The sequence below is a fragment of the Mixophyes fleayi genome, chromosome 2, assembly GCF_038048845.1.
Source record: "Mixophyes fleayi isolate aMixFle1 chromosome 2, aMixFle1.hap1, whole genome shotgun sequence".
NCBI lineage: Eukaryota > Metazoa > Chordata > Amphibia > Anura > Limnodynastidae > Mixophyes > Mixophyes fleayi.
The window spans coordinates 237,819,386-237,847,149 of NC_134403.1; the positions used below are offsets into that span (position 1 = coordinate 237,819,386).

General features: G+C 40.1%; 2 protein-coding genes across 6 annotated transcripts in view; one reads left to right on the forward strand and one right to left on the reverse strand.

Annotated features, from left to right (window-relative positions):
* Positions 1 to 27,764, forward strand: part of LOC142138765 (tubby-related protein 1-like) — a 326,146-nt gene that overhangs the window by 61,080 nt on the left and 237,302 nt on the right. For all 5 annotated transcript variants that reach the window (XM_075195705.1, XM_075195704.1, XM_075195708.1 and 2 more), the window contains exons 2-3: positions 18,261 to 18,366; positions 18,932 to 19,072. In XM_075195705.1, the coding sequence (XP_075051806.1) occupies positions 18,261 to 18,366; positions 18,932 to 19,072 (247 nt within the window). The remainder of the gene's footprint in view (positions 1 to 18,260; positions 18,367 to 18,931; positions 19,073 to 27,764) is intronic.
* On the reverse strand, positions 250 to 10,224 carry LOC142140594 (uncharacterized). The gene is made up of 4 exons (XM_075198296.1): positions 10,155 to 10,224; positions 9,738 to 9,821; positions 8,758 to 9,261; positions 250 to 401 (listed from the first exon to the last, which is right to left on the reverse strand). Exons 1-4 carry the CDS (start codon positions 10,222 to 10,224, stop codon positions 250 to 252), a joined length of 810 nt encoding a protein of 269 aa, XP_075054397.1.

The following is a 27,764-nucleotide window of genomic DNA, read 5'->3' on the forward strand; positions in this document are numbered from 1 at the left end:
TAAACAGGATTTGTAGGCTGTATTTAATACATGCCCATTAACCATTACATTTACATGAGTAACTCTAGTCTTGCTATATATTACACCAAGGTCTCCAAGGTTAGCAGGAAGAAGCATTTGTTAAATTATGTTAAACAATACCATATTCTGGAAACAAAACTTTTTCCTTGTATCCATTTCTATGGTGTACTTACTAGTGAAGTACTGTTGGATAACATGATCCCTGATAATATGGTGACTGCCAGGTTCCTACTTCTCCTCTAAAACATTGTCCTCCTGTATAGGCACCACCTTCAGGATGACAATGTTGTGAAAGATAAGTGCGTGGATAAGTGCGTGGATATTGTAAGAAATGGAGGTGCTTCGCGCTCCCTTGTTAGAATGTAGTATAAGATGGCTGCCTGGGGGGCCAGAAAGGTAAGGGATAATCCCAACCCTTAATACCCCTGAAGAAGCTTTGGCGAAACGCGTAGGGTTTTTAACTTGCAGCCTTTCCTCTCCATTGTTACACGCTCCGGATTGGAGCCAGTAAGAAGACAGAACGCTTTAACACACATTGATCGCATGCACATGTGCACCTCATCGGAAGCCGCAACCGCGACTTCCCGATTCCAGTGACCTAACATCCAGATGCGAGAGCAGCGGCATGGTAATCACCGGGAAAGAAGAGGTATTTACGTACCTGGGGTAAGTCCTTAGCCCCTGAATACCCGGCCACAGACAGCGTCTGCATCCACATTTTGCCTGGACTGATATAGATACCGTTTGGTTATTTCAGCCTGCAATCATCAGGAAAGAAGAGGTTTTACCTACCTGGTAAGTCCATAGCCCCTGAATACCCAGCCACAGACAGTGTCTGTACTTACATCTTGCCTGGACTGACATTAGATATCGTTCGGTTATTCAGCCCGCAGAGAACTTATAAAGGGATTATTGCTACCAACTTAAAGTTTATTTATCTGTTACCTCTGGTAAACTACCCACCATGATGAAAGATTGTCCTTTTGGAACTTAATTAATGAACTTAATGGGACATACCTTCCAATATTCCATCTATTGAGAGGTTTTGACAAACGTGGACTATTAGTTCCCTTTAGGAACAATATTGCACTTGGGGTCCTTTTATTTATTCGGATGTGTATTGTATTGATACCTGTCCTTCTGAAATGTGATACATTTTGCAAGGTTGCAACCTATGCTTGATATATTGTTCTATGTGGCAATATGTTGTTTATGATTGTATTAAATAAAGTTAAAGGGGCCTAATATTTGCCCAACATTTACACATATTTTCACCTCTACACCTATTGTGCGCCAAGGGGACCCCCGATTCACATTTCTACTAAGTGCTTGGATATATAAACATTATTTCCAAAGAAAAATTTTGGCAGCAATGTATTTGTGTGCAGCATGCAAAAGCATATTATACATAGCATGGCTCACTAACATTTTGCACAATTGCCATAAAGGCTCACAAACAATATTTTATAGACATTTTACTGCCCCTTTGGTTCCATCTGCTTGAATAAAAGAGGATATAATGATGGTGTGAGTTTTCTTTGTAAACATTGACATTAACTTCTAATGCAGGACAATTGTCATAAGGGCTATATTTTTGTTTCCATACATCATTGCTTTTCATATATGGACACCAGCTAACTCTAACAGTGTATGTTTTCCGGGAATCCTCAAGAAATACAAAACAAAATATTAGTACCACTTATAGATCTTTAAAAATGTGTTAGTGAATAATTAACACACCTGAGCTTCAGTTAGATGATAGAAAAAGCATGCATTGTCAGGGGACCAGATTCCACAAACACTGTCATATTGGCAGGAACACACGGGAACTACAGACTTATACAGTCAGTTTGGTTTGATGCTACCTATGGTGGAGATGCCGAGTCTAACGTAAGGTAAGTATTCACCAGGAAAAGGTTGCTGTTCTCTATACAGGTATTAAAGTAATTTTATCGTTTTTAAATAAGCATTGCCCAATCAATTGTATGTGTTTCCAAAACACAAAGTTATTTATTTTAGCAGATGTAAATAGTCAACAATTCAATACATTATTATATTGTAATAAAGTACAGTACAGCCAATACCAAAAGTTACATACATACATACCGCGCTCTTATCACATTGCGCTCACTGCGCAACCACGGGACCCAATTGACAGTATATCTGCTTAGAATACTGTGTCAGAAGTGACTGAGGCTGGTGGGGGATGCAGCTATTATATATACAGTCAGTGTTTCATTGTGATCAATAGAGATGACGTAGCTTGCTTCTATAGGTCCAGACGTTGGGTGGGTTCAGGGTAATCAGATCATAGGCTGATTCAATCTAAGGAATCCAAAGGAGGGGGTCGTCTCTCCAGGGGGTCTGCTCCTTTCATAGCCAGCATCATACAAAGGTTTATTCTCTAATATCAATAACTAACGTATGCAATGTGCGATCTCTTCGCGGACTGCACCGGACAGCTGCTGATGAATAGGGCTTTAATATGACACCAGGCGTGGTACCTTTCCTATAACCTGAACCTTGAATATCACTGAAGTGTACATATAATCACTATATATATATATATATATATATATATATATATATATATACTAATAATAAACCAAATACTATCTGCTCCTAAATTACAGTGTAACGGAGCCAATATGAATATGAATTATATAAATAATTAAATGTTGTAATGCGAGTGTGTGCGTGCGTATTTTACCGTGCGAATGCACCATGCCACGTGTTACGTAGTGTACGGATCGCATTTGCATGGCTAAACAATATTAAACCAATATACTTTTGTTCATCCAATTATACGACTTCAACAGTCCACCCTTTGATAGTATAATAAACTATCACCTTAAAGATGTTATATGCAGGATCTCAGTACCACATTTCATTGTTATGTAATACAAATCCCCCTTGGTGTATGACCACGCTGTTTGTAGATCTAAACAAGTTATCATAAGAGAGAGTCTTAATCCTCTAAACGATTTCTTCTTTTACTATAGACCGTACATTTCTGGAGCTTGGAGATAACCTTTTGTATGCCCTTCAAGGGTACAATAAAACACGTAATACATTATTTGGAAAGGTACAGAGTACAACAGATCATGCATCAGTTATACAGAATACTCTACTACAGTTCTTCAAGTTTAACAGGTTCATCTGTCCAACGCATGTCTTTAAGCTCATAATACATTTAAACACTTCATGTTCATTAATAGCATCATCCTATGTCTAACAATAATGTCATATACAATCTCCTTCAGCTTGCGTTAATATACACTTCTAATAATGTCATCAGTTCTTTTCATCAACACTTGTGGGCGGGCTATTGTCTGTTCGTTCTTCCCAGTCTCCCGATACTCAGATTTAACAGTGATCGGCTTGCAAAGCATTGGGAGCCTTCAGACTAAGGGACCTAGGTGTCCTACATTTTTCCCTTTGCGACCTCCCACCTATAGTTCGGGTACCTCAAGAATATTTAGTGGAAAGAGAACTAATCCTACTTGATATAATCACTGAGGCACGTGTGAGCACGCCCAGCACTTTGTTTGGTCTAAAACCTTACCCTCCCAAGAATGATAATCATTCACAAGGATGCCTGCTCAAGTCCGAATATTACTGGACTGGCATCGCTGGGTGTACCTCTTTTCTAACCATGGGGTCGCCGTACTTACGGACGTAATGCTACTCAGACAATAGCCCCTCGCACTTTCTCCAAGCTCCGAGGTTTCCAAATTTTCCTTTACCCCTGAATTGAATAGAGTAATTGGCTGGACCGATTATGCTACTAACTTCTCCTTTCTCCCCAATACCTCCTTATCATAACCTGAACCAGCCTCTGTCACCTGCTAATAATCAAAAGAATTAACCGTCCTGAGAAGAGAAGGAAATGAGAGAACACAAAACAGGAAAAACTACAACTTCATGCTGGACAATAGTCTTAGCCTTTGGCTCACGTGCTACTAACTGCATTTGAGGCCTTCCAGAACAGACTCATGAGTGCCCTTGGACCCTTCTCTGAGTGTTGGCCCCTCTGCATTGGGTGGAATGGGTACCAGTGTCTCTGCTACTTTTGGTGCTGGTAGCTTACACCTGGTACCTGTCTGTCAAATAACCTGAGCCTAAGAAATTTCTGCTCCACAACTTACTCTCCCGATCCAACATCCTGACAGTTAGTGTGACCTTCCAGGAAACAGTGTTTTGGACGTTCTTGGTTGCTGTCTCACTATTTACCTTCTCTCAAGGTCTAACCTAGCCTTCCAGTTACAATCTCATCTCACTAACATTTCAAAAAACCGACAGGTTAGGAGTCTGCCCAGGAGTGATCTTTTGGTAGCGGGAAAGGACTAGTGGCTGAAGCTATCAGTCACTTCAATCAAGTTCCAACTCTTATTCTATTCAATTCGTTCTACCGAGTACCACTACTTTATGTTCACACTGGTTTATGGCTAATTGAAAGTATGTGATTTTTTACCACTACTCATACATTATACCTCTATTATCAATAACATGAATACCCCTATCATCTATTATAACTCTAGGACTATCACATTGAATAACAAAAGTTTTGAGTATGACACAGTAATACATTAGACACATTTCAATACACCTTTACCCAGACATTTTTCATTGGTACACCTGTATCCTGCATGGTGGTAATTGGATGACGTGTATTTGTTTTACCTGGAGGAAAACCCATCAGCAGGAGGGTTATGGGATGGCTCTATTGGTCTACCTTGTCCATCTTTCCAGAGTCCGCCAGACTCCTCACCACATCTCTTCACCTTCCAGACAGTTTATTCCTCAGGTAACACAAATCTTTATATATTAACCAATATGTGTATGCGTGCATGTGTGTGTGTGTGTGTTCACATTTTAAAACTAAAACAATACAATGAAAAACAAAACAAAACATAGATTTGCTAACTGTCACATACAACCCTGCTGTCTATTTGACAGCTATGTTCGCCCTGGTGTGACAGCCATGTATGGTCGTGTGTGTGTAAGTGTGGACCTTACTAGCAGCTACTTCAGTTGGTAACTGTGTCACTGTATAAAGTCCTCTATATAGTGTCCTAATCATGTGCTGGTATTGCTATAAAACGATTTCTCAGTCACCTCAATATCGCCCCCTAGACTAGAAAAATGCTGAAGACCAATGTATATCAATCGATTTTCCCTCTGCTAACTCACATGTCATTCTCAGTACCTCACATTCAGCTACTTGACTAAGTGGGAAAGACAAAGGGGTCTATTTCTATAACACTTTCTTCAAATATAACAGTATCCAGTACATGTCTGTCTAACAGTAAAAAAATATAAAACATGAAAATTCTACATTTTCTAGGGTTTCACATTATGTCGTATCTTGTGGTAAAAATCCTACTCCAATGTTATATACAGAGATGCATATCTGTATGCCTAACTTCCAGCAATCTCCTATCCACCCTTTGTGCACATTTTTGTACAGGAGGCACGAATCATAAAACAAAAAAAAACAACACAGATATGCAATCTATAAAACATGAATCGTATTTCCACAACAGAACCTTTCTGCTTAAAATCAGCAGTTTCTATACCCATGAAAACAAAACCCCTGACTGTTTCTGTAACTCATGTCGATCTAGTGTGTGTATCTCTGAATTTGTCTTATGTAAAAAAAATAAAAATATATCTTAGCCCCATTGTTGAGACTGTGTCTGATTTTATCTCTACCAGAGCAGAGAGAGGGAGAGGGAGAGGGAGGGAGAGAGGGAGAGAGAGAGAGAGGGAGTAAGAGAGGGAGAGAGGGAGAGAGAGAGGTACTAGCGTTTGTGTAAAGAATGAGAAATAGGAAAGCAATGAATGATGGGAATACAAAGATTTGAATACAAACATACATGCAGAAAGGAAGATTTTTACAACAAAATGACAGCTGGATTGGACTCTGACTCTATGGGGAAATGGCTGTATTCATTTAACTATGATCCCTCCCAAGAATGACTAGGGGGTCTTAACCGTGCAATCCAGTGTCGTCCGTCATTTGTTCATTAAGAACTCGGTATCTCATTGACTACATACCTTTTCAACGGACTTTCCTAACTTATAATAGAGAAATGTAAAAATTAACTGTTGATGACTCATCTGAGATACATAAACGATATTTTGGAGCAAATATGTATATACTTCATTGCTGGATAATGATTCTCAGCAAAACAAATTATCATGAGACACTGCAGCCTAAAACAAAGAGTGTTCCATTTGTCTATTGTTAATTAGTCTTTCAAGAGTAATTCTTCTATTTCTCTATCTCACCCCTTTTAAACATTAAGGGCTAGATTTACTATCAGGCGTGTTTGTAAACCCGCCGACTTTCGGCGGATTTGGCGGCGGTTTAGCCATCGCCGGATTTACTAAGGCTAAACCCGCCGTCCAAACGGCCAAAAATGATGTTTCAAAACCTGCCTCTGTATACATCGCCATGACGGTTTCAACAATGTTCAACATACAAACAGCCGGATTTACTATTAGGGGGTTTATAAAGCCGCTGGAAAACCGCCATTCAAAAGACCAAAATGAAAGCGCTGCTTGTGAGCGGCGTGATGGTTCAAATAGTGTGCTGTTTCAGGTATTTTGCCAATCAGACCATAAGAGAAAGGCCTATTTCATGTCCAATGACCCATTAGGACTGTGTATAGAAAATGGGCCAAGTGTCATGAAATTTCAGGCTACTGTTTTTTTTTTTTTCCATTATTTTTTCACCCAGTATGATTGCATAGTAAAATCTCATTTCACCTTTCCTTTTCTAGTTGTTTTGTACTTTCCAAAAAACCACTAGAATACTGTTGCCTCAAAGAAACTAGGATGGGAATTGTTGCATTACATAGTTAACCCTTATTTTAATGCTAATGCAATCCACATGTGAAAAATGGTTTTTCTGCCTGAAGCAATCACAGACAATCACCGTCTATTGCCCAGCAGTTAATCATGATGCTTACAAAAAGGGCCCCTCATTATTTGGCAGGTGTGGGGTTGTTGGAGAATGGCTTTTGCAGGTAATGTGGTGCATTCTTGCCAGTGTATGTTTGCAGCTTTTTACCTGATGGAGGCAGAAAGGCGCCAGGAGGAGGAGGATGAACAGCAGTTGGCATCTGTTCCGCGGAGCCTGCAAAGACCCCGCACTCCACGTGCATTTCCAGTGCGTTTGAATCTGGAGTCTTTGGCTGATGTGGAGGTAGTACAAATGTTTCGCCTCAATCGTACTAACCTCATGGCACTGTATGAGCAAGTGAAGGATGATTTGGAGCCTACAACCAGCCGCTCTATTGCAGTGTCAGGACTACACAAACTACTGTGTGCAGTTCACTTTTTGGCAACAGGTTCCTTTCAATCTGTGTCCTCCAGAGTGATTGGCATAACGCAGCCGACATTTTCAAGGCATTTTGGACAGGTTTTAGGTGCCCTTAAAAGAGTGTGCCCTAGCTATATCAGCTTCCCCAGCCAGGAGTCACAGTGGCATGAGCTCAAGGGAGCTTTCTATAGGGTCGCAGGTATCCCTACGGTAATGGGTGCAATAGATTGCACTCATATTGCCCTGAGACCACCTCACCAAAGGGCAGAGGTTTTTGTTAATCGCCATCATTACCACTCCCTGAATGTGCAGGTTGTCTGCGATGCTAACCAGCGTATATTGAGTGTTGTTGCAGGCTATCCTGGGTCATGTCATGATGCCTTTATCCTGAGACAGTCTACCCTTTATGCCAAATTTGAAAGTGGTGAAATGCCGGAGGGATGGCTTTTGGGTATGTACTTTGCATGTTTTATATATCCCTTATCCTTGCTCAAATGGACTCACATATGCTAACTGCTGTACAACATGCTCAAAGTAAATGGTAGCTAACATTTTACTTTTATTGCAGGAGATTCAGGATATGGGTGTCGCTCCTGGCTCATGACTCCTCTGCTGCATCCTCAGACTCCTGCACAGCACCAATACAATGAGGCACACATAACCACTAGAGGTGTCATAGAACGTACGTTTGGACTCTTGAAAACCAGGTTCAGGTGCCTTGATAAATCTGGTGGGGTGCTTATGTATGCACCTGAAAAGGTATCTGAGATTGTCCTGGCTTGCTGTCTGCTGCATAACCTGGCTTTACATCAACTTACCCCACCGATTATTGCAGTAGACAGTGAAGAAGAAGGGGTACGTGTCACATCTGGTGATGTGCAGAGCACAGAGGGCGGAAGGGAGATTAGAGACCGTCTAATTGCAAACTACTTTACGTGTAAGTACATAGTATGAAAAACATTTTTTGCTACAAAATGTGTTTTATGTGAGTGCAATTTTAGTATTTTATTTTAAATGTTTTGTAAATTGGAACCTTTAAAAACAGGATAGTGTGTACTCCTCATGTGGTAAATATGAACATCCCTGGAATGTGACAGTCAGAGGTCAATGTTTAAGTGAAATTAGTGCATAGTTGTTAAAAAATCAGTATACTCTTGTTTAATGTGCAGAAAAGAAAGACTGACACAATAGAAATTTAACTGCATTTATTGCAGAACACAATAAATAATAACGTATAATGGTTATAGAAACTTGACAAAACATTAATCAATAAGAAACATTGTGCTAGCGTTGCCTTTTTGCAGGCATATCACTATGCTTGGTGCCACTCTCTCCCCTCCCTCGCCCACCCCTGGTGCGAGCACCTCTCCTTGGAGGAGTACTCTGTAGAGATGTGGTAGGCGTACTAGCGGCACTGGTGGTGGCTGAAGACAGAGGTGCCGGTAAACGGGCTACAATTTCTGAATGTAGTTGCCCTGCCAGCCGGGTCACATTGGCATTCCCCTCACGTACTGTGGAATGTAAGGCCTCCACAGCCCCAGTCATTTGGGCCAGCTGCACATTGGTCTGTTCTAAAGCTGTTGCCAGACGGTTGATTCCAGCAGGGAGTTGACTATTGGATCGGTGTATCCGCCTCAACTGGGCCGCAATTTGTGACATGTGGCGAGTTTGCCTGTCCATGAACAATGTCTGTTGCTGCTGGAATGCGCCAATAGACAGCGCCATTTCTCTGGCTGGGTCCATACTTTCAGGTGCAGGTTGGTGGTGTGATGGTTCAGCAGGGCCAGGTGAAACTTCCTGGAGGCCAGACACAGGGGCATCCACTGTTACCAGGGTGATGGTCGTTTGATCCTCTGGCTCAGGGGACATTTCCAGGGACTCCGCCTGAGGTGGCTGGTATGAAGAGGGCCCTGTGTATGAAAAATGACGGTAAGTATATAGTATATAATAAGTTTGTATATTGCATTCTGAACACTGGATAGGAAAGAATATTCTTTAGCAACTACAGATTCTTTCACAATGTTTGCATTCCTGATTTCTAGTCATATGCTACCTGCTTACGGATGCACTTATTATCCTTTTAATACCCATTATCATTTGTACTGTGTAGTACATGCTGGGTTATTTTGACTAAACTACATGCTATAAAAAGTGGAGATGTTGCCTATAGCAACCCATCAGATTTTAGCTGTCATTTTGTTGAATGCAATAAATAAAGTAAAGGTATATTCTGATGGGTTACTATAGGCAACATATCAGTTTAGTAAAATGTAGCCCAAACTTCTCATTGCAAACAATTAAAAAAAAATAAAAAAAAATTGACAGCAACATTTGCACAGAAAATCAATTAACTCCATTATTTCTCTCCTAAACAGAAATCACGAACCTGCTTGCTCGTCTGTGCCCGAATCTCTCGCTGAAGGTGGAGGTGTAGGTCTGGCACTGGGACTGAACTGCGGTCCTGGCGAATCTGGATGTATTAGAAAAAGCATACAATGTATTTCCATAAAAAACAATTTCCAAATATACTGTTTATTGCACAAATGTGTTTGCAATTTTTTTTTTTTTTTTTTTGCTATGAGAAAAAAAAAACCTTTACAAACTATTAGAGTCAAAAATACACTTTGAAAAACAACCAAAAAAAAAATAACAAATAAGAAAAAACGTTTGCACAGAGATAAGAGGTTTTAAAAAGAGAAAAGCAGTTTTAAAAAGAAAAAAGCAGTTTTAAAAAGAAAAAAGGAGTTTTAAAAAGAAAAAAACATTTAAAATACTGTTAGGGTAAAAAAAACAAATAACTCACCAACTACTTGGCCAAAAGAGGGCGAATCGGTGTCCTGCACATTTATGCCCTCTACAATTTTAGCCGGCATTATCTGGCGCAGCTCCTCCTCGTACGTGGTGTACTCAATACGAAGTGGGGGGCCACCACCCGTGCGCCTTGTCGACCTCCTTTCCTGAGCCATCTTCTCTTTAAGCCTCCCTTTTAATATCAGAGAAGCGCTTGCGGCAGTGTGCCACTGTCCGCTTCAGTGGGCCCACCGCGATTACGGCCTCACAGACTCTCCCCCACAGTTGGTGACGCCGCCTTAGAGGAGTCCGGGCTGCCAGGTTCCCTAGGATGACCTCGTAGCAGGGAATGATGTTGTGCACCAACACACAATTCTCATCATGTGAGAAGCGCACATTCCTCCCTGTCTTGGTCTTCCTGCCCTGTCCTGTCTCCTCAACCTCTCCCTCTCCCTCCTCTGACCCCTCAACCTCCATCTCCCTCTCCTCAGCCTGTTCTCCCCTCCTATCTCTGGACATTTTTACCCAGAAGACAGAAAAACACAAAACACTGAAGTACTTACAAACACAAAGAACAAACTACACTACCTACAGACACACTCTCCACACAGTCACACACAAGTAACACAGACAAAGGACAAGTCAAATACAAAAAATACAAGACAGAAAATAAATGAGAAAATAAATGTACAAAACAGGAAAAAACCACAGGACTACTCACACTTCAATCAGATATCGCTCCACCAATCCACCAAACTCCAACTCTCACCAACTCTCAGCAAACCACTATCCTCCAAACTCCTCTCACAAAACTCCTCTAAACCCTATCAGAGAAAAAAGTGTCAGGCCAGTGGTTTATATAGGGCTTGTGATGTCAAATCTCCTGAGTTTGAAAATAGCCAATAGTAACAGGCCAGGAGACAGGTGTAATTTTCAAAAAAACCGCCTTTACACAAAAGCGCCGTCATTTAAAGCAAAAGCGCCTTGTTCTATTCAAAGCCGCCGGCGGCTTTGAGCATTACATCCCGCCGTTACATCGCCGGCGGCTTCAAATTGAAGATGAAATGCGCCCATTAGTAAATCCGGCTGTTTGCAATGCAAACACGCCGGAAAACCGCCGCGATGCATGGCGGTTTGAAGCCGCCATGCATCACGCCTGAGAGTAAATCTAGCCCTAAGCCTATATATATTTTGTCTACCTTTTATCTGTAAGAGGGAAACAAGATAGTTATCTCATAACAGCAAACAAAACAAACATTTCCATTCTTTACCATCAGCCAGTGATTAGGAAAACAAGCATTTGACAACATAAAACAAACAAACAAAATCAACAAAGACTACTTTTTAAATCCGTTTCCTGCACACTAATACTTACCACAGTTCAAACCCCACCTGGTTGTAGGACTACAGGTCTGACCTAACCTCTAGGGTTGGCTATGGTTCTCCCACAAGGCATTGGCTGCTATGAGGTGAACAGGAAACTGTTGAGAAGTCTCTGAGACTTGTGTGCGCTGTCTCTGTGGGTGTCTGTGTGATTCCCCCTTAGATGGGCCAAGTCTCTTTCCTTCCGCTCTTGTCATTGTACAGTCCTTTGCTTGGTGTCCCATTTTAGTGCATCTAAAACACTTCCTCAACTCATGTTGTTTCTTTTCCTTAAACCAGGTGTTATTATACTGTGGTTGTGTGTGCAGTCCCTCTAGTGCTTGGATACTCACCATCATTAACCTATCACTTAGTGTCTCTTTCTGTTTATTTATATTCTTATCATGTTCTATAGCTGACTCCCTGAGAGCATCTACAGTGATCCCTCTCCAGTTTGGTAATGAAGTTTGCACCCTTGTTTTTAAATTTTCTCTGCGGCTATCCATTAGTACTGCAACAGCAACCTCCCTGTAGTGTACATCATCCTTTATGTCTGATAACCCAGTGTATTTGGCCATCGCTATCAGAGCTCTAGAAAAATAGTCCACTGCATTTTCACTATTCTGTTGTTTGATAGTGAAAATTTTACTCCAGTCCACTACCACAGGAAAGTATATGGCCAACTGAGAGATTATGCGTTTAATATTTTCCTAATTATCATCATCTGTTAAGGACTTCTCTTCCTCCAACATACAATCCTTAATAAGCTTTTGTATATCAGTACCGGAAGGAAGACACGCCTTAAACACCACTCGCCAATCTTTATTAGTTGGCTCATGTGCATAACCTAAATCGCTAACAAATTTCTGACACTTGGCTAAATCTTTCCTAGCGTCTGGGAACTCAGACATAATTGCACGCAGTTCAGATCTAGTCCATGGACAATGCATTTCTACATGTCTTATGGGAACTACGCCATCTCTATCTGCCTTCCCATTGGGAACTGCTATTGTGCGGACAGGATGCAAACCTACTAAATCACTACATTCTGAACTAGTTGCTGGAATTGCTGTTGTAGTATAATGGATGTCTCCCCTTCTATTAATCTCTACATTATTCTCACCGATTTCAGCCGCTGCCCCTGCTGGTGGAACTGTTCCCTTTCCTTGTCCATGTGGTGCCTCTTGCATGTTACCAGCATGGGCAGTGGCCGAAATGACGGTGGGTTCACCTTCTTCCCTTGATAGCTTATCCTTAACGTAAATTATAGGATATAAGTTACTGGTTACATTCTTAACATTTTTGGTATTGGCTGTACTTATCACATCAATCGCATTTGGCTGCGAGGGCGCACGTGCGCTCAGTTCTCCACGCTTTGAAACGCACACTTCCGGAACGCACACTTCTGGTACGCTCATTTCCGCTGTGCGCGTGCTTTTCGCCACACTTACTTCCGCTGTGCATTCGCTGCTCTGCCACGTGTTACCTTCCATTTGCCACAATTTTAAACAATCCTCATGTTTAATTCTCGTTTTTGTTGATTTAATCAACCGCACTTTATTTCTAACAATATTTAACACCCCTGACTCAAAACTACCCATGTTTGGGAAAGGTCTTTCACAATCCTTGGTCATTTTGACCCACTTGTCGCAATATGCAGTTGCGTATGCACCATATTTATTAAACATGAGAAATCTTGCTGAACTAACCAGCCATTCATTAGGCAGCACAACACGAACTATATCTAGCGTTTGCTTCGCATCCATTGTGAAAACAACCTATTTCTCAACGCTATGCAAAAATACTTTTTTACCTGTTCTCCTTTCAAACAGAACCTACTAGAGATTTTTATCCGTGGATGGTTTCACAGGCTACGCCCACACACCTCCTAACACAGAAATATCATTGCAGACTAAAGGGCTATCAGCTCCTCGATACCCTGGACTCTACCACAAAGTCTGTTTTCACCGTATACCCTGTATACTACTTATTTAAATCACGTGCTTCTTCAATACACCGTATGCTACATAAAAAATCCACATACTACCTATTCCCACACCATATACAGCTTAGAATACTGTATATTACCTATAATACCGTATGTTACATAAAATCCACATACTACCTGAACCCACACCATATACAGCTTAGAAAACTGTATATTACCTATAACATTGTATGCTACATAAAAATCCACATACTACCATATCACCGTATACCTTGTATACTACTTATAACACCGTATGCTACATAAAAATCCACATACTACCATATTAAACTGCACCGTATGTTACATAAAAAAAATCCACATACTACCTATAATAGTGTTCTTATTTCAAACACAACCTTGCCCATTCAGTTTCCCTGGTCAGGCAGCAACCGATATCTTTGTCTTTTCAATAGTAAATCACCTCTTTGTCTGTCTTCAACAGTATGCAAATTCTTCCGTTATCTATCTCTTTTCAACAGTATGCAAACTCTTCTCTTATCTTTATGCATACCATTCACATACAACCTTAGTTTTCTGCACAGAAAATAACTTTCCCAAACAATGGCACTATCTTTTCAGAGACTTTACCAAGTGCTTACAGTATGCATATATAATAGACATTATACATCATTGTTTAACCACGTGGCAATATTAACGGAAGTACACATACGCTGAGCAGGAAATACGCATACCCTATGCAATGCAATACCTTTTAAAACGCAAAACGACAATACAAAGAAATTTTTTTCTTTCTTGTCCCTAGATTCTTATTAGCGTTCCTTCAGTCTATGCAACAACAGACATTCGGTTTCGCAACACACAGTGAACCACAGGTCTTAAACATATTGCGTTCTTTCCTGTTATGCGACGCGTCCGTCAATCCGCCCTTTGTTGAGGAACCGAATACCGTGAGCGTTGCATACCTGCCGATAACGTAACTCCTAAACTCACGAGCCCCCAATTATTAAAGTAATTTTATCGTTTTCAAATAAGCATTGCCCAATCAATTGTATGTGTTTCCAAATCACAAAGTTATTTATTTTAGCAGATGTAAATAATCGACAATTCAATACATTATTATATTGTAATAAAGTACAGCACAGCCAATACCAAAAGTTACATACATACATACCGCGCTCTTATCGCATTGGGCTCGCTGCGCAACCATGGGACCCAATGGACAGTATATCTGCTTAGAATACAGTGTCAAAAGTGACTGAGGCTGGTGGGAGATGCAGCTATTATATATACAGTCAGTGTTTCATTGTGATCAATAGAGATGACATAGCTTGCTTCTAAAGGTCCAGACGTTGGGTGGGTTCAGGGTAAACAGATCATAGGCTGATTCAATCTAAGGAATCCAAAGGAGGGTGTCGTCTCTCCAGGGGGTCTGCTCCTTTCATAGCCAGCATCATACAAAGGTTTATTCTCTAATATCAATAACTAACGTATGCAATGTGTGATCTCTTCGCGGACTGCACCGGACAGCTGCTGATGAATAGGGCTTTAATATGACACCAGGCGTGGTACCTTTCCTATAACCTGAACCTTGAATATCACTGAAGTGTACATATAATCACTATATATATATATATATATATATATATATATATATATATATATATATATATATATACTAATAATAAACCAAATACTATCTGCTCCTAAATTACAGTGTACAGGAACCAATATGAATATGAATTATATAAATAACTAAATGTTGTAATGCGAGTGTGTGCGTGCGTATTTTACCGTGCGAACGCACCACGCCACGTGTTACGTAGCGTACGGATCGCATTTGCATGGCTAAACAATATTAAACCAATACACTTTCGTTCATCCAATTATACGACTTCAACACAGGTACCAGATGTGACCAGCAGGTAAGTGGAATTAAAAGTGAATATAAGCTGTACAGGATAAATAGAGATACCAGGTATATAGTGGATGAGGATACCAGGAATACCACATATTGGAGAAGATGCCAGAAATACAACAGATTGTTGAAGACAGCAATACACCGAAGCAGATGGAATTACCAGGAACAGACTGGAGCAGATGATAGTACCAGGAACAAATTCGAACAGAAGGCAAGAACAACAAGGCAGGAGACTTGATAAACTGGCACCATATTACAGCAACATGTTTTAAATAGTGTAGAGGCAATTAGGGAAAGGGGAGTCAGGAGCCTATATAAGAGGAGGAAAAAGCTCATAAGTAACCAGAGTGCACATGCATGCCCAAAAACAATATGGCTGCCACCATCAGCAAGCTGCATTGGTGGTGCTGGGGATGGATCTACCCTGAGCACCAGACCAGGTAAGTACACCAATAAGTCTGGCACGTGACATATACATGTAGAAATGTTTGAGCAATGGGCCTCTATGTAGTTTAAAGCATTCAGGCCCTAATTCTAGTCAAAAACATGGTACAGATAACACGAACCCTGTGAATGAAATGATTGCCTCATGATGAATGAGTCAATCATGCTATGATTTAGGAAACACAGATCATATACAGCCTGTACAATGATGGAATAAAAGTATTTCCTGTTATGAAAGATTGACTAATTTCATACTGCTGGTACAAGGGCTACAAGTGTAGCATCTACTGACCCTATGACATGTGGAAAATATATGTAGCAATATTCTAAAATTGTTGCTTTATCCTCAAAAACGATTCCTCATCTAATGGCAAGTTAATATACTGAGGTGCGACAGAAATGCTCCTAGAACCCGCTTTTAAAAGCAGTCTGTGACAATCCTGACATCTACTGTAGTCTGGGATGATGGCATGCCCCTTCCCTCACCACATCAGCATCTTTAAACGAAAATAGTAAATGTAAGATGCTTTACATGCAGAGCACCAATTACTCATTTTTAGTGCATGTGCACAGTACAAAAATGCATATTTTAGGCTTACATCCTACTCTAAGTCAGACCCTCTATTTTCAATCATTTTATTACGCGCCAGGGAATCGGGTCATATACCCGATCCCCAGCTTACTTATCTTCTCCTGCCGTCTGCTCGGTCCATGCAGGGTGTGTAGACCCAATCTGTCAATTAAAGCTGTCCCTCTTCCTATTGGTTAGGAGTTTTGGCTCCAAAGTTTAAAAGACACCTCCTCCTTGTCCTCAGTGCCTGATCTTTATGTACCTTCCATGGGTTCCTGGCTCCAAGTCTGCATCTCGTCCAAAGAGCTGACTATCTATTGGCTGTACTGCTATTCCTCCATTCGTGTATTCTGCTGACCACTGCATAGAAATCCTGCCGCCACGCCAGTGGTAAACAGTTGTCCGCAGAGCTGACACTCTACAGCACTTCTTCGTGTTCTGCATAACCTGCCGGCTACATCCTACAACTCGCCATCACCATCCGTGGATCCTGCTGACTGCTGTATAGAATTCCTGCTGCCACTCCAGTGGTAAACATTCATCTGCAGAGCTGACACTCTACTGCAATTCTCGGGTCCTCCGTTATCTGCTGGCTACATTCCATAGCTCATCTCTGCTATTCATGAGTAAACCTGATACTTTTGTGGCTCATATCACTCATATATATCTACTGGTCGCTTCCAGTAGGGGCCGCGACCTGCAAGGGGGTGCAGCTAAGTCCAAACCACCTTGCGGCTGGTCTCTGGCGAATACCACTCCCTTGTTAGACACTGCGCCTTACTGGGAGCTGTATTAGTCCCAGGCTGGTTACCGTTCCTTACCACTCCTGTCGCAGTATTGTGTCACGGAACCGTGACACATTTGGTGGTTGGAAATTGAAATAAAATGCTATAATTATCCCAATGTCCAAAAATAATTGAATTCCTAAAAGCATGTAATAGAATGTTAATGATTCACTTGGCAAAGTGGTGCGGGGTTTAATGGATCTTGAATTACACTATTTCCACCTGTTGAACAAAGGAGAACCTCTTTTTGCTCCTCCCATTATAGTAATGGTGATATAGTGATAGTTTATTTACGATAATCCTGCCTACTCTAACTATTGAGGACATACTGTAGTAGTTTCTCTACATGTTTACTAGTAAATTTGCATTTGTAAGAAATCATTAAGATCTTGTAATATAATTACCATGAAATAATCAGTTTAAATCAAGTGTGTAGTTGCTCTATGAAGTCACAAATAAAGAAAGTGTACACAGTAATGGCTAACAAACAGAGACGGAAATTGGCTGTGTCCTAGCCCCCCTCTCCATCACCTCAAGGCTCTACATCATTTTTTTCATGCTGAAAATCATATGTTCCAAAATAACCACTCCAGTAGAAATAATGAGACACATAAAATGATTGAGAACAAAAAATGGTGTGTTGTTTAAAACATATAATCGCAAACTGCTGCTGGGAACTTAAGAAAATAAACCTGCCACCCCTGGAACTATGTGGCTTTTCCACAGATCCAGTCAGAACTTCCTTGAATGCAAATCTTGGGCTTGCATACATAAATACAGATTAAAACATCTGAAAAATACTTCAGGCACTCATTGGTAAAAAAAAATATATAAACATAGTTTGTGTTTAATGTAATTATTAGAGATGAGATCTTAGATGTACAGCATTGCAACTGTATACATAAAACTTCTAAAGGTGTTTAATTATTATTGGAATTAGGCCATTTTTGTGGCTTGGTTGATGCCTGCCTGATGGATTTATGTTTGCTCATTATGCACCAATATCTCCTAATCCCCTGAGCACCTGGTTCAAATGAATGTCATGTAAATTAGGGGTAGATTTTGACAATATCTTGATTTTTCAATAGACATCAAAGCAGAAATTAGAAGTCAAAGACCCAAACAATTTAACAGAAAACAAGAAATCAAAGGGAAGAAAAGAAAATGTTACAGATTCTGAACCACAGTCTCAGGGTAAGGAAAAAAGAGCAAGCAGAACTATGTGATGATAAAAGGATTTCAAAGTAAGGCAGATTATATATCATTTGAAGTCAGAGCTAAAAACAGGCTTGGAATTGTGGGTAGGCCATATAGGTCTGTGCTGTTACTGCAGGGTACAGGAACAGCAAGTTATATTGTTGGCAATAGTAATAGAGTTTGGCAGTTCCTCTAGCAGCTAATGGAAATTCACTAATCATGGCACAAGTGTTTAGAGTTTCCGTGTTCAGTAGCAGATGGGATAAGCAAGTAATGGGGTCTGCATTTAGCTAGTTCTGCTTTTTACACTAGTTATCTGGGCTGGTGTCTGCTTTTTATGTAAGGATCAGGATGGAGCAAACAATGGTACCATCTGGGGATGGTAGTGGTGGAGGGGGGAACAGAACAAGAAAAAAAACACAAGAAAAAAAATATATAGAAAATAAAATAAATGCTTCTGTGGAAGCAGAAGAAATTGTTAATAGAAATAGAAAACACACAGTAAATAATAAAAATGTTGGAGCTGGTTTACCCTCTGATTCTTGCTTGTGTTCCCTTACAGCTACTAAGAAAGTAAAAAAGAAGAAAGGAGAAAGCAGTGACGAGAAAGTAGTAAAAAAGAAATCCAAGGAATCCATAGGGGGAAAAAAAGATACAGGATTGTCACACTTAAGTGCCACAAAAGCTTTCAAACAAAAACAAGGTGAGGCATAATTACACACTGAATGATTGATTTGGGGCATACAGTGCAAATAAATCATGCTTATTTTTTTCTACATGCCAGTTATCAAAAAAATCATGCATTGTGTGTTGTTTTGTAAGTACGCTGTAACTGTGGATGAAAGCAGGTGTGATTTTTTAAAAGTACCTTTAAATCACAGAAGACAGAATGAAGCCTTTATTAGGGTCAGGACTGACAAAGGGTAGCAGGAGGAGTTTCCAAGTAATGCGCTTAATACACTAAGCAATGTGTAACTGGTTGCAAAGTCATATGTCTGTAAAAATGAAGAAAGACGCTGCACCATGGATATGTAAATGAAACATGTTTTACTTCGTTTTGGTGATAATAGAATCAGCATACAGAGGTGACAGCAAGTGGTTTCCATAAAAGGGGAGCTGCCATCTCATCATGAGATTCTTACAATCATTGTGAGGAACAAGTGAATCATTGCTATCTTTTAGTCACTATGGGGCATATTCAATTGACGGCGGGATCGCCGAAAATCCCGCGCTCTAAAAATATTACAGTTAATACGGTAATCCTGCGCGTAAAAACCGTTAATACGGTAATTTACTCGCTGGATTTCAGCTCGCAGCTGAGCTGAAATTCAGCGAGATATTACCGTATTAACTGTAATATTTTTAGAGCGCGGGATTTTTGGCGATCCCGCCGTCAATTGAATATGCCCCTATGAGGCTGAGTTGGTGGCTAATCCCTCCATTGAAATAGTTCATGCACCATACAAATTATGTCACAGTTAAAAATTCCCTTAGCTAACCTATCAGTATAAATGTAATTTAACTTCATTCTGTGATATACTACTGTAACAACCCTTTACCAGGTCCCTCTGGAAAATGGTGTTTGAAATAAAGAGGTGACAAGCACCACTTTTCAAATAATGCCTCCACCCAAATTTTGACACGTGGTTCTTTTTCTGGGGAATGTCCAGGGCCTCTAACACTAGGGGGAGACTTGGAGAAACCCATGCCCTCCATTTATTGTAACCACAAACACTTAAGACTGTCTACCTCACAGTTATGGTGCAGAAACCACTTTAGCACGTTTATTGGCAAATAATAGGGCTTCCTCTACTTTTTATATCTTTTTGTATAACAAATAGATATGTGTTTTGGTTTTGGTTCTAAAACCATCTTCTTGCTTTGGTTTTGGTTTTAGCAAAATAACCTCATGTATTTTGGTTTTGGTGTTGGATCTGGATTTCATTACAATTGGTTTAAATGGTGAAAAACATGTAAAATAATGTAATTTATAGTTGTGTATATATCATTAACATTTATTTACAGTCATTTTACAGTCTATTTTATAATGACCAGCGCACAATTGTCAAAGCTATCATCAATATTGGTCAAAGGCTGCAGCAAGATGGCCGGCTAAGATTAGTGACAGAGCAGTGGCACAAACAAAGAGTACATACCTATTAAGCATAGTGGCACAGCAGTGGCAGATAGGAGAGCTGTTTAATAAAGTAAGGTAAACCTTTAAAACATACAGGCAGAGCACTTACTAATAGGATAGTCAATTTAGAAAAGAAGATACCTCACGGTGGGACTCACCCAGAAGTGATATGGTTGGAGAAAAGAAAATGGACATATGTTTAATCTTAATTCTTTATTTTTATTTTATTATTTCAACGTTAGAAAGCATTTGTGAGAAAGACAAGGAACATATTTTTATTATTAATGTTATTCAGCATGTGTGACACATTGGAGACAGGGAGAGCAGCAACAGTAAGAAAAGTTCCATTTAGAAAAGAAGATACACCAAGTTTGGCAACGCCCATGATGATGCAAGATGAAATTGTCCTTGGGCCCTTCCACCCACATTTCTTCTGGAATGTATTAAAAGCATAGTTTAACAAATCAAGCACTTCAGCGACAGGGAGTGCCACTTTTGTTGCTGAACTGTTTGATTTGTTTTGACTATCAACAAAAGCAATCATTTTGGTTGTTGCTTGTTGAACTGTAGAAAATAGGGATTTTAAAAATGTACTATTGGACTTTAGGCTAACAGTTGTCATCTTCCTCAATGTTGACAATATCATCACCCTTTTCATCATCCTCATCAATATTATCAACAGAAAATTAGTTCATCCACACTGGAATTTAGCATTAGAGATTCAGTTGGAGTCAACAACAGTATTTCTAATACAATTTGTAGTTCATTTTGATGACTACAAGTTTTTCAGCATTTTTAGGAAGTATCCTTCTAAAACAATTGCTCATAATGTTCCAAACTGTACTAAGCACTCTGGAAGGGGAGGTTAGCTTAAGTACACCACAGCTAGTTTGTACATGGGGCTCAAATTGCAAATTTTCCTCCCAAAATTCAGAGGGACTGTCTGAGATTCTAATTTGTAAATTATCATGAACGTAATCCTCTACCACGAATCATAAAATATGCAGCATAAATAAAGCGCTAGAGTTTCAAAAATATTCTATCACAAAAACAGTCAATATCACAAATCAAATCAGGTAACTTCCAAAATGTAAATGAATGTTAATAATATACGTGATAAATGTTCTAATTAAATCTAATTAATCCAGACACAAATGTTCTAATCACACCAGAGGCTGAACAAGCCCTCATTTACAGATATCTGTAAAGGAGCTCTTTATCCTTATTTTCGGTATCTTGGTTTGCAGGCAATTTCAAGAGTACTGATTTATGCATTATTAACATCTTGTTCGGCCTCTGGTGTGAGACATCATAGTGAAAGATTAACACACTGACCGATATTGAGGATCTGGTTCGATATACTATTTTACAAGCACAATCATCTGTGAAGTGGATGTGGAGGAGATACGCTCACAGACATCGAGGATCTGGGCTTGCGTGACACCTTGGAGAACATAGTTTCCTGTGGAGATGATATGCTAATTAACAACCGAGATCTCGTAAGTCCGTTTCCCTGAGGGGCTGTTTTCGGAGAGATTCATCTGTATGTTTCTATCGTTTAAATTTGCCAAGAGAAGCAAACAGCCTTTTCCGTTTATTAAGAAGTGGACACATAAACCGCTTTACATTTGTCACACTATATACGGGAAAAGGAGTCTGCAGTACAACGTTCATTAGAGACTGCGTTTTACTGTGTCTGGATTTAATTAGAACATTTAAAACTCTAGCGCTTTATTTATGCTGCATATTTTATGATTCGTAGTTTGTTATCCTTTACTCCACTGTGGATTGGGATAGCAGCATAAGGGCAGCTGTGAGTTTAGGTATGCGCTAATATATATCATCCTCATTTCTTGTATTCATAGTAATCTTCTACCATTCTACTAATACAAGGTATATCAGATTGAGACATGGTAGAGGAGTTAATATAGATGGGCATTTCTTTTAAGCCTGACCAAATGTCATAATGATCTTTTACAATGGTGTGCTGTGTTGACTCATCATCAGTGTAACTCTTAGAAAAGGTACATTTTATACTGGCAGTAGCATTTTTAGGATATGCTGAAGCAGGGGATGTGTCATATGAGACTTGAGCTGACAGCTGCTCTCAAAGAGCTGTTTGTATATCTCTAGGTATATGACAATTGGAATGAAAGACATTACATATGACAAACCTTGGATCGAGCATGGTTGCCAAAATGTAGTGATCCAATTTCAAGATGCTGCAAACCACTGGGTTCTCGCAAATTGAGTAAAGAACTTGATCTGCAAGACTACCATACTTAGCAAAATTGTTTACTGTCTTCTCCTCCTTCAGTTTCTTTATCTGCTTTTCCAGTACTTTGAGTAGGCCTATGACTTGACAAGGGGGTATGTAAAAAGATGAAGTGAGTTCTGACACTGCCAGACTGAGGGCTGACAGTGTCGGAACTCACTTCATTTGTTACAATTTCAAATGGTTTGAGTAGCTTACAAGAAACCTAAAGGGTTCTCCAGTGTGCTGGAGTAAGCTAACATGTCTCCCCTCTCCCCATCTCATGACTTGATGTGTAGGTCTTGATGACTTTTTGCTGATCCTACAGTTGCTGAAGCATATGAAGTATACCTATAGGTGCTTTCATTGATCCTATAAGGTTTTTATATATTTTTTTATAGATATAGCTTTGGAATTGATGTTATATTACATACACGTTTTAATAAACCTGATATTGTGCTAATTAGAGTTTCTACTACCATATTCATTGTAAAATATACTTGTATCACTTTTATGTTTGTTTATAAATATTTCTGGTGTCCCTAACTGTTGATTAAGTAAGGGCCTGTAACATTGCAATTCATACACTAACAAACCAAAACAATGGTTCCATTAAAGAATGGTTTACTTTTTTTGGGCTTGTAATTTCAAACACAGTACCCTGGTTTTTTGGCCACATGCTATAACAGATATAATAATACCCCTCAGACAATAGCCTTTAGATTTGAACACTTGGGGATATATTTACTAAACTGCGGGTTTGAAAAAGTGGAAATATTGTCTATAGCAACCAATTATATTCTAGCTGTCATTTTGTAGAATGCACTAAATAAAAGAAAGCTACAATCTGATTGGTTGCTATAGGCAACATCTCCACTTTTTAAAACCCACAGTTTAGTAAATATACTCCTTGGATTTTAAAAGCAAGTAACATTCTTCTGGGGAGGATGTGCTGCTCAGAGTCAAAGAGCAAAAGAGCACTCTGTTTTTATGCAGCTTGCTAGTACAGATCTTAGTGATATTGCCCCTCACATAATTGCCTTCCCATCTCTTCCCAGCAGTCCCTTCTTGCACCAACCTCTCCCCACTCCCTACCCACTTTGTCCCCCCTCCCACCCTGCACTGTGGATGATATCTCTTTCCAATCCTCCCCACTTGCTAGCCCATCCTCCGTCTCTTCCTTCTCTCTGGCATCTACAGATGAAGTCTGCACCCTTCTCTCCTCTTTACCCATCTCCACCTGCCCACTTGACACCATCCCCTCCCACCTCCTTTGCTCCCTCTCTCTTCAGGCCTGCTCCCACCTTGCCCACCTCTTCAACCTATCCCTCTCTCTTAGAATCTTCCCCTCCTCCTTTAAATATGCTTTCATCTCCCCATACTCAAGAAACCATACCTTGACCCTACTTCTCTAACTACCACCCTATTTCCTTCCTTCCTTTTGCCTCCAAACTTCTTGAATGGGTTATCTACAACTTTCTCCCCTCCTTTCTATCTTCTCACTCAATCCTTGACCCACTCCAATCTGGTTTTCATCCCCTCCACCGAAACTGCCCTCACTAAGGTCACTAAAGACCTTCTCTTCACTAAATCCAAAGAGCACTTCTCCCTTCTTGACCTCTCTGCTGCCTTCGATTGACCACTCCCTCCTTTTGCAAACTGTCACGGGCACTAGGAGTCTTTGCCCAGGATATCACCAGATGATGATCTTACCAGAGTAGTGTGGGTTACACAGTGGTCCTCTGGTAGCAGGGTGACTAGCGGAACATATGACTTAGCAGATGGTGAGAGGATGCAAATAGAAAAGTCAATGACTAGTAGCATGCTGGTTAATGATCAGGTAGATATGAACACGAGGATCTTGATGGACGTGAAGAAGTGCAGGAAGGTAACAGGGAAGTCAGTGGTCTGCGGACAGCAAGTTGTACCACTGCTATAGTGAGAAGACTTGTCCAGGTGTAGGTAGGTAACGGGGAAGTCAGTGGTCTGCGTACAGCAAGTTGTACCACTGCTTGTAGTGAGAGGACTTGTTCCAGGTGCAGGTAGGTAACGGGGACGTCAGTGGTCTGCGTACAGCAAGTTGTACCACTGCTTGTAGTGAGAGAACTTGTTCCAGGTGCAGGTAGGTAACGGGGAAGTCAGTGGTCTGCGTACAGCAAGTTGTACCACTGCTTGTAGTGAGAGGACTTGTTCCAAGTGCAGGTAGGTAACGGGGAAGTCAGTGGTCTGCGTACAGCAAGTTGTACCACTGCTTATAGTGAGAAGACTTGTTACTGGTGCAGGTAGGTAACTGGGAGTCAGTGGTCTGCGTACAGCAAGTTGTACCACTGCTATAGGTGGGGATAGGTACAGGTGTCGATGAGTGGAAACATAGAATGTAGACACTGAGAGCACAAGGAACTTGATCCCAAACAATATGCACAAGTCTATGTTGGTGTGGCAGGCGCTGTTTGACATAGACAAATTCACTACTGGAATCCAGGCTAATATCAGAAGGTCAATTAGCATATGTATCTCACGACTGAACAAAGAGGTAAACTTCCCAGCAGATATGCGGAGTAATAACAAAGTCTCAGGGGGATAGAGGATTCGGTGGGTAAGTGGAGAACAGTCCAAGCGGATATGCAGTAAACGAATACAGTCAATAGAAAGTAAGCATACCGCGGTTCAGTTGAGCAGGCTGTACACGAGAGGATACAGGAACAGCTGAGCGGCTGTACGCCAGCACGAGTAAAGAAACCACAGGTGAGTGGTAGCGGTAGTCAGGGTCTGGGTCAGCACACAGGCAGAGAACTTGACACGGGTAGAACAACGATGAGCAATGCAGGAATCACTGGAGATAGCGAACACGAGTAGAACACTGGAGGTAATAGCGGACTGGAAGCCGCAGATGATTAGAGCAGGAATCAGCAGGGAACTGAAGACATAGTAGAACACGGGAGACTTGTAGCGGTCTGGAAACCGGCCGGAATCAGCAGGGAACTGAAGACATAGTAGAACACAGGAGACTTGAAGCGGTCTGGAAACCGGCAATGAGTTGAGCAGGAATCAGCAGGAAGCTGAAGACACGGAGAAGTACACAGGAACACCTTCAGAGACTCACAGGGAATGAGACTCCAAGATCAGGCAACGAGGTAATGAACACAGATGCTTTAAATAGGGAGCGTTGCCTGATCAACCAATTAACTAAAAGCAAAGGTCAGAAGAGTTCTTAGGAACTGCGCATGCGCAGACCATCAGGATGGCGGGCGGCCACGGTTCAGGATAGGTGCTGGCAGGAATACTGGAGAGCCACGCACCAGTGAAGAGGCACTCACGGTCCGGTGAGTGACACAAACTTTCAAATCTATAGGCCTCTGTCTTCTCCTGGTTTTCCTCTTATCTCACCAACTAATCCTTTTCAGTCTCTACACATGAGACTGAGAAAGGTGTATCTCTTGCGTGTGCTGAAGGGCTGGTGCAATGATATACAATGATGATGACTATCAGAAACAGTATTTAGCCACTTCTGATTGGCAGATTGCGTATCAACCCTTCAAGTTGATATTACACAAATCATAAATTTCACAGCTATATTATCTCAAGTTGGAGCCGTCAATTCTCAAGTATGTTGATTTTCCTGCATCTTTTCTTACATACATTTACATATGGGGAGCAAATGCATCCATCTCTAAATGAGCCCCATTATTTTTATATTTACAGCACCAGTTATGCAAAAATCTTTTATATGTTAATTAAAAAGAAGAAAAAATACAGTACAAAGTAATGCAGGGCATAACTTTGTAATGCATTTCTTCTTCTTTTTCTTTAAAATGTTAAAGTTTTTTCACAACTGGAACTGGTCTGTTCTTCCTTATGGAAAAAAAGCTTACACTCCAGTGATGCAAAAATTAAATAAATTATGCAATGATAAAGCATGCAATTTTAAAAGGTACCCTTTCACAGCAAATATATTTAATTGAATAATAATGTGCTACTATTTCATAAAATAAATTCTGTTTGTTAATTTATTTATTAATTTTTATGTCCCTCAGAGCCATCAACAGATATCTTACTTAATCATATAATTTCATCCCTTCATCCCTTAATTTAATTTAATTTAATTATTCCTTTGTATGTCTCTCAATAATCACATATAAATTTGAATGAGGGTAAAATACCTATCTGGATTGAAAAAAGGAAAGGAATACAAGTTAAACAATGGAAGAATAAGAAAAAAATATATTGAAATAAAGGAGAAATAGAAACAGAGTATGAAGATAAATAAATTATATCATAGTCGAATACAATACTAGGAAATAATAGATAAATTAAACTAATTATACATTACGGATAAAGGAGAGAAAACAATTAATACTAGGAAAGTTGAAAAGATGAAGGTTGCAAAGTAGTGGAAAGAGGTATGGTAGTTAGATGGATAGATGGGCTGGATTTAAGTAAAGGTAATGAGAAAATTGTGTGAAATATCATGAAAAGCATAGGTGGTAATAAGTTGGTTTTAGGGGTTGGTACAATCGTGTGAAGTTGGTAGAGGTAGTATAGAGCATAAAGAGGTGGGTGGTAAAAAAGGTTAATGGGGAGTACAGTCTATACTGATGTGTGTAAATGGCAAAGGGAGGAATAGGTAAATGGAAACTGGTAGGCTGTGATGAAAAGGGGAATAACCTAAAAGGGAGTTTTACTATGAAATATTGATGCCTATAGAGAGTAACTAGTATTCTATGATATTGTAATATGGTAGGATGGGAGGTAAAATCAGAGGTGTGTAATAGCTATGATTACAGATAATAAGGGCCAATTTATTAAAGGGTGATAAAACCCTATTACCAGCTAAACAGGTGGTTTCACCAGAAAATGGGCTTTTTCTAACTTTGCCCTACACAAAAAAGAGTTACCACCAGCAATAACACAGTTATCACAACAGTTAATCCCTTTGCATTGGGACGCCTACTTAACAATCTCAGGATGGCATTAACGTATGGAAATTATTTAAAAATGCTCTAT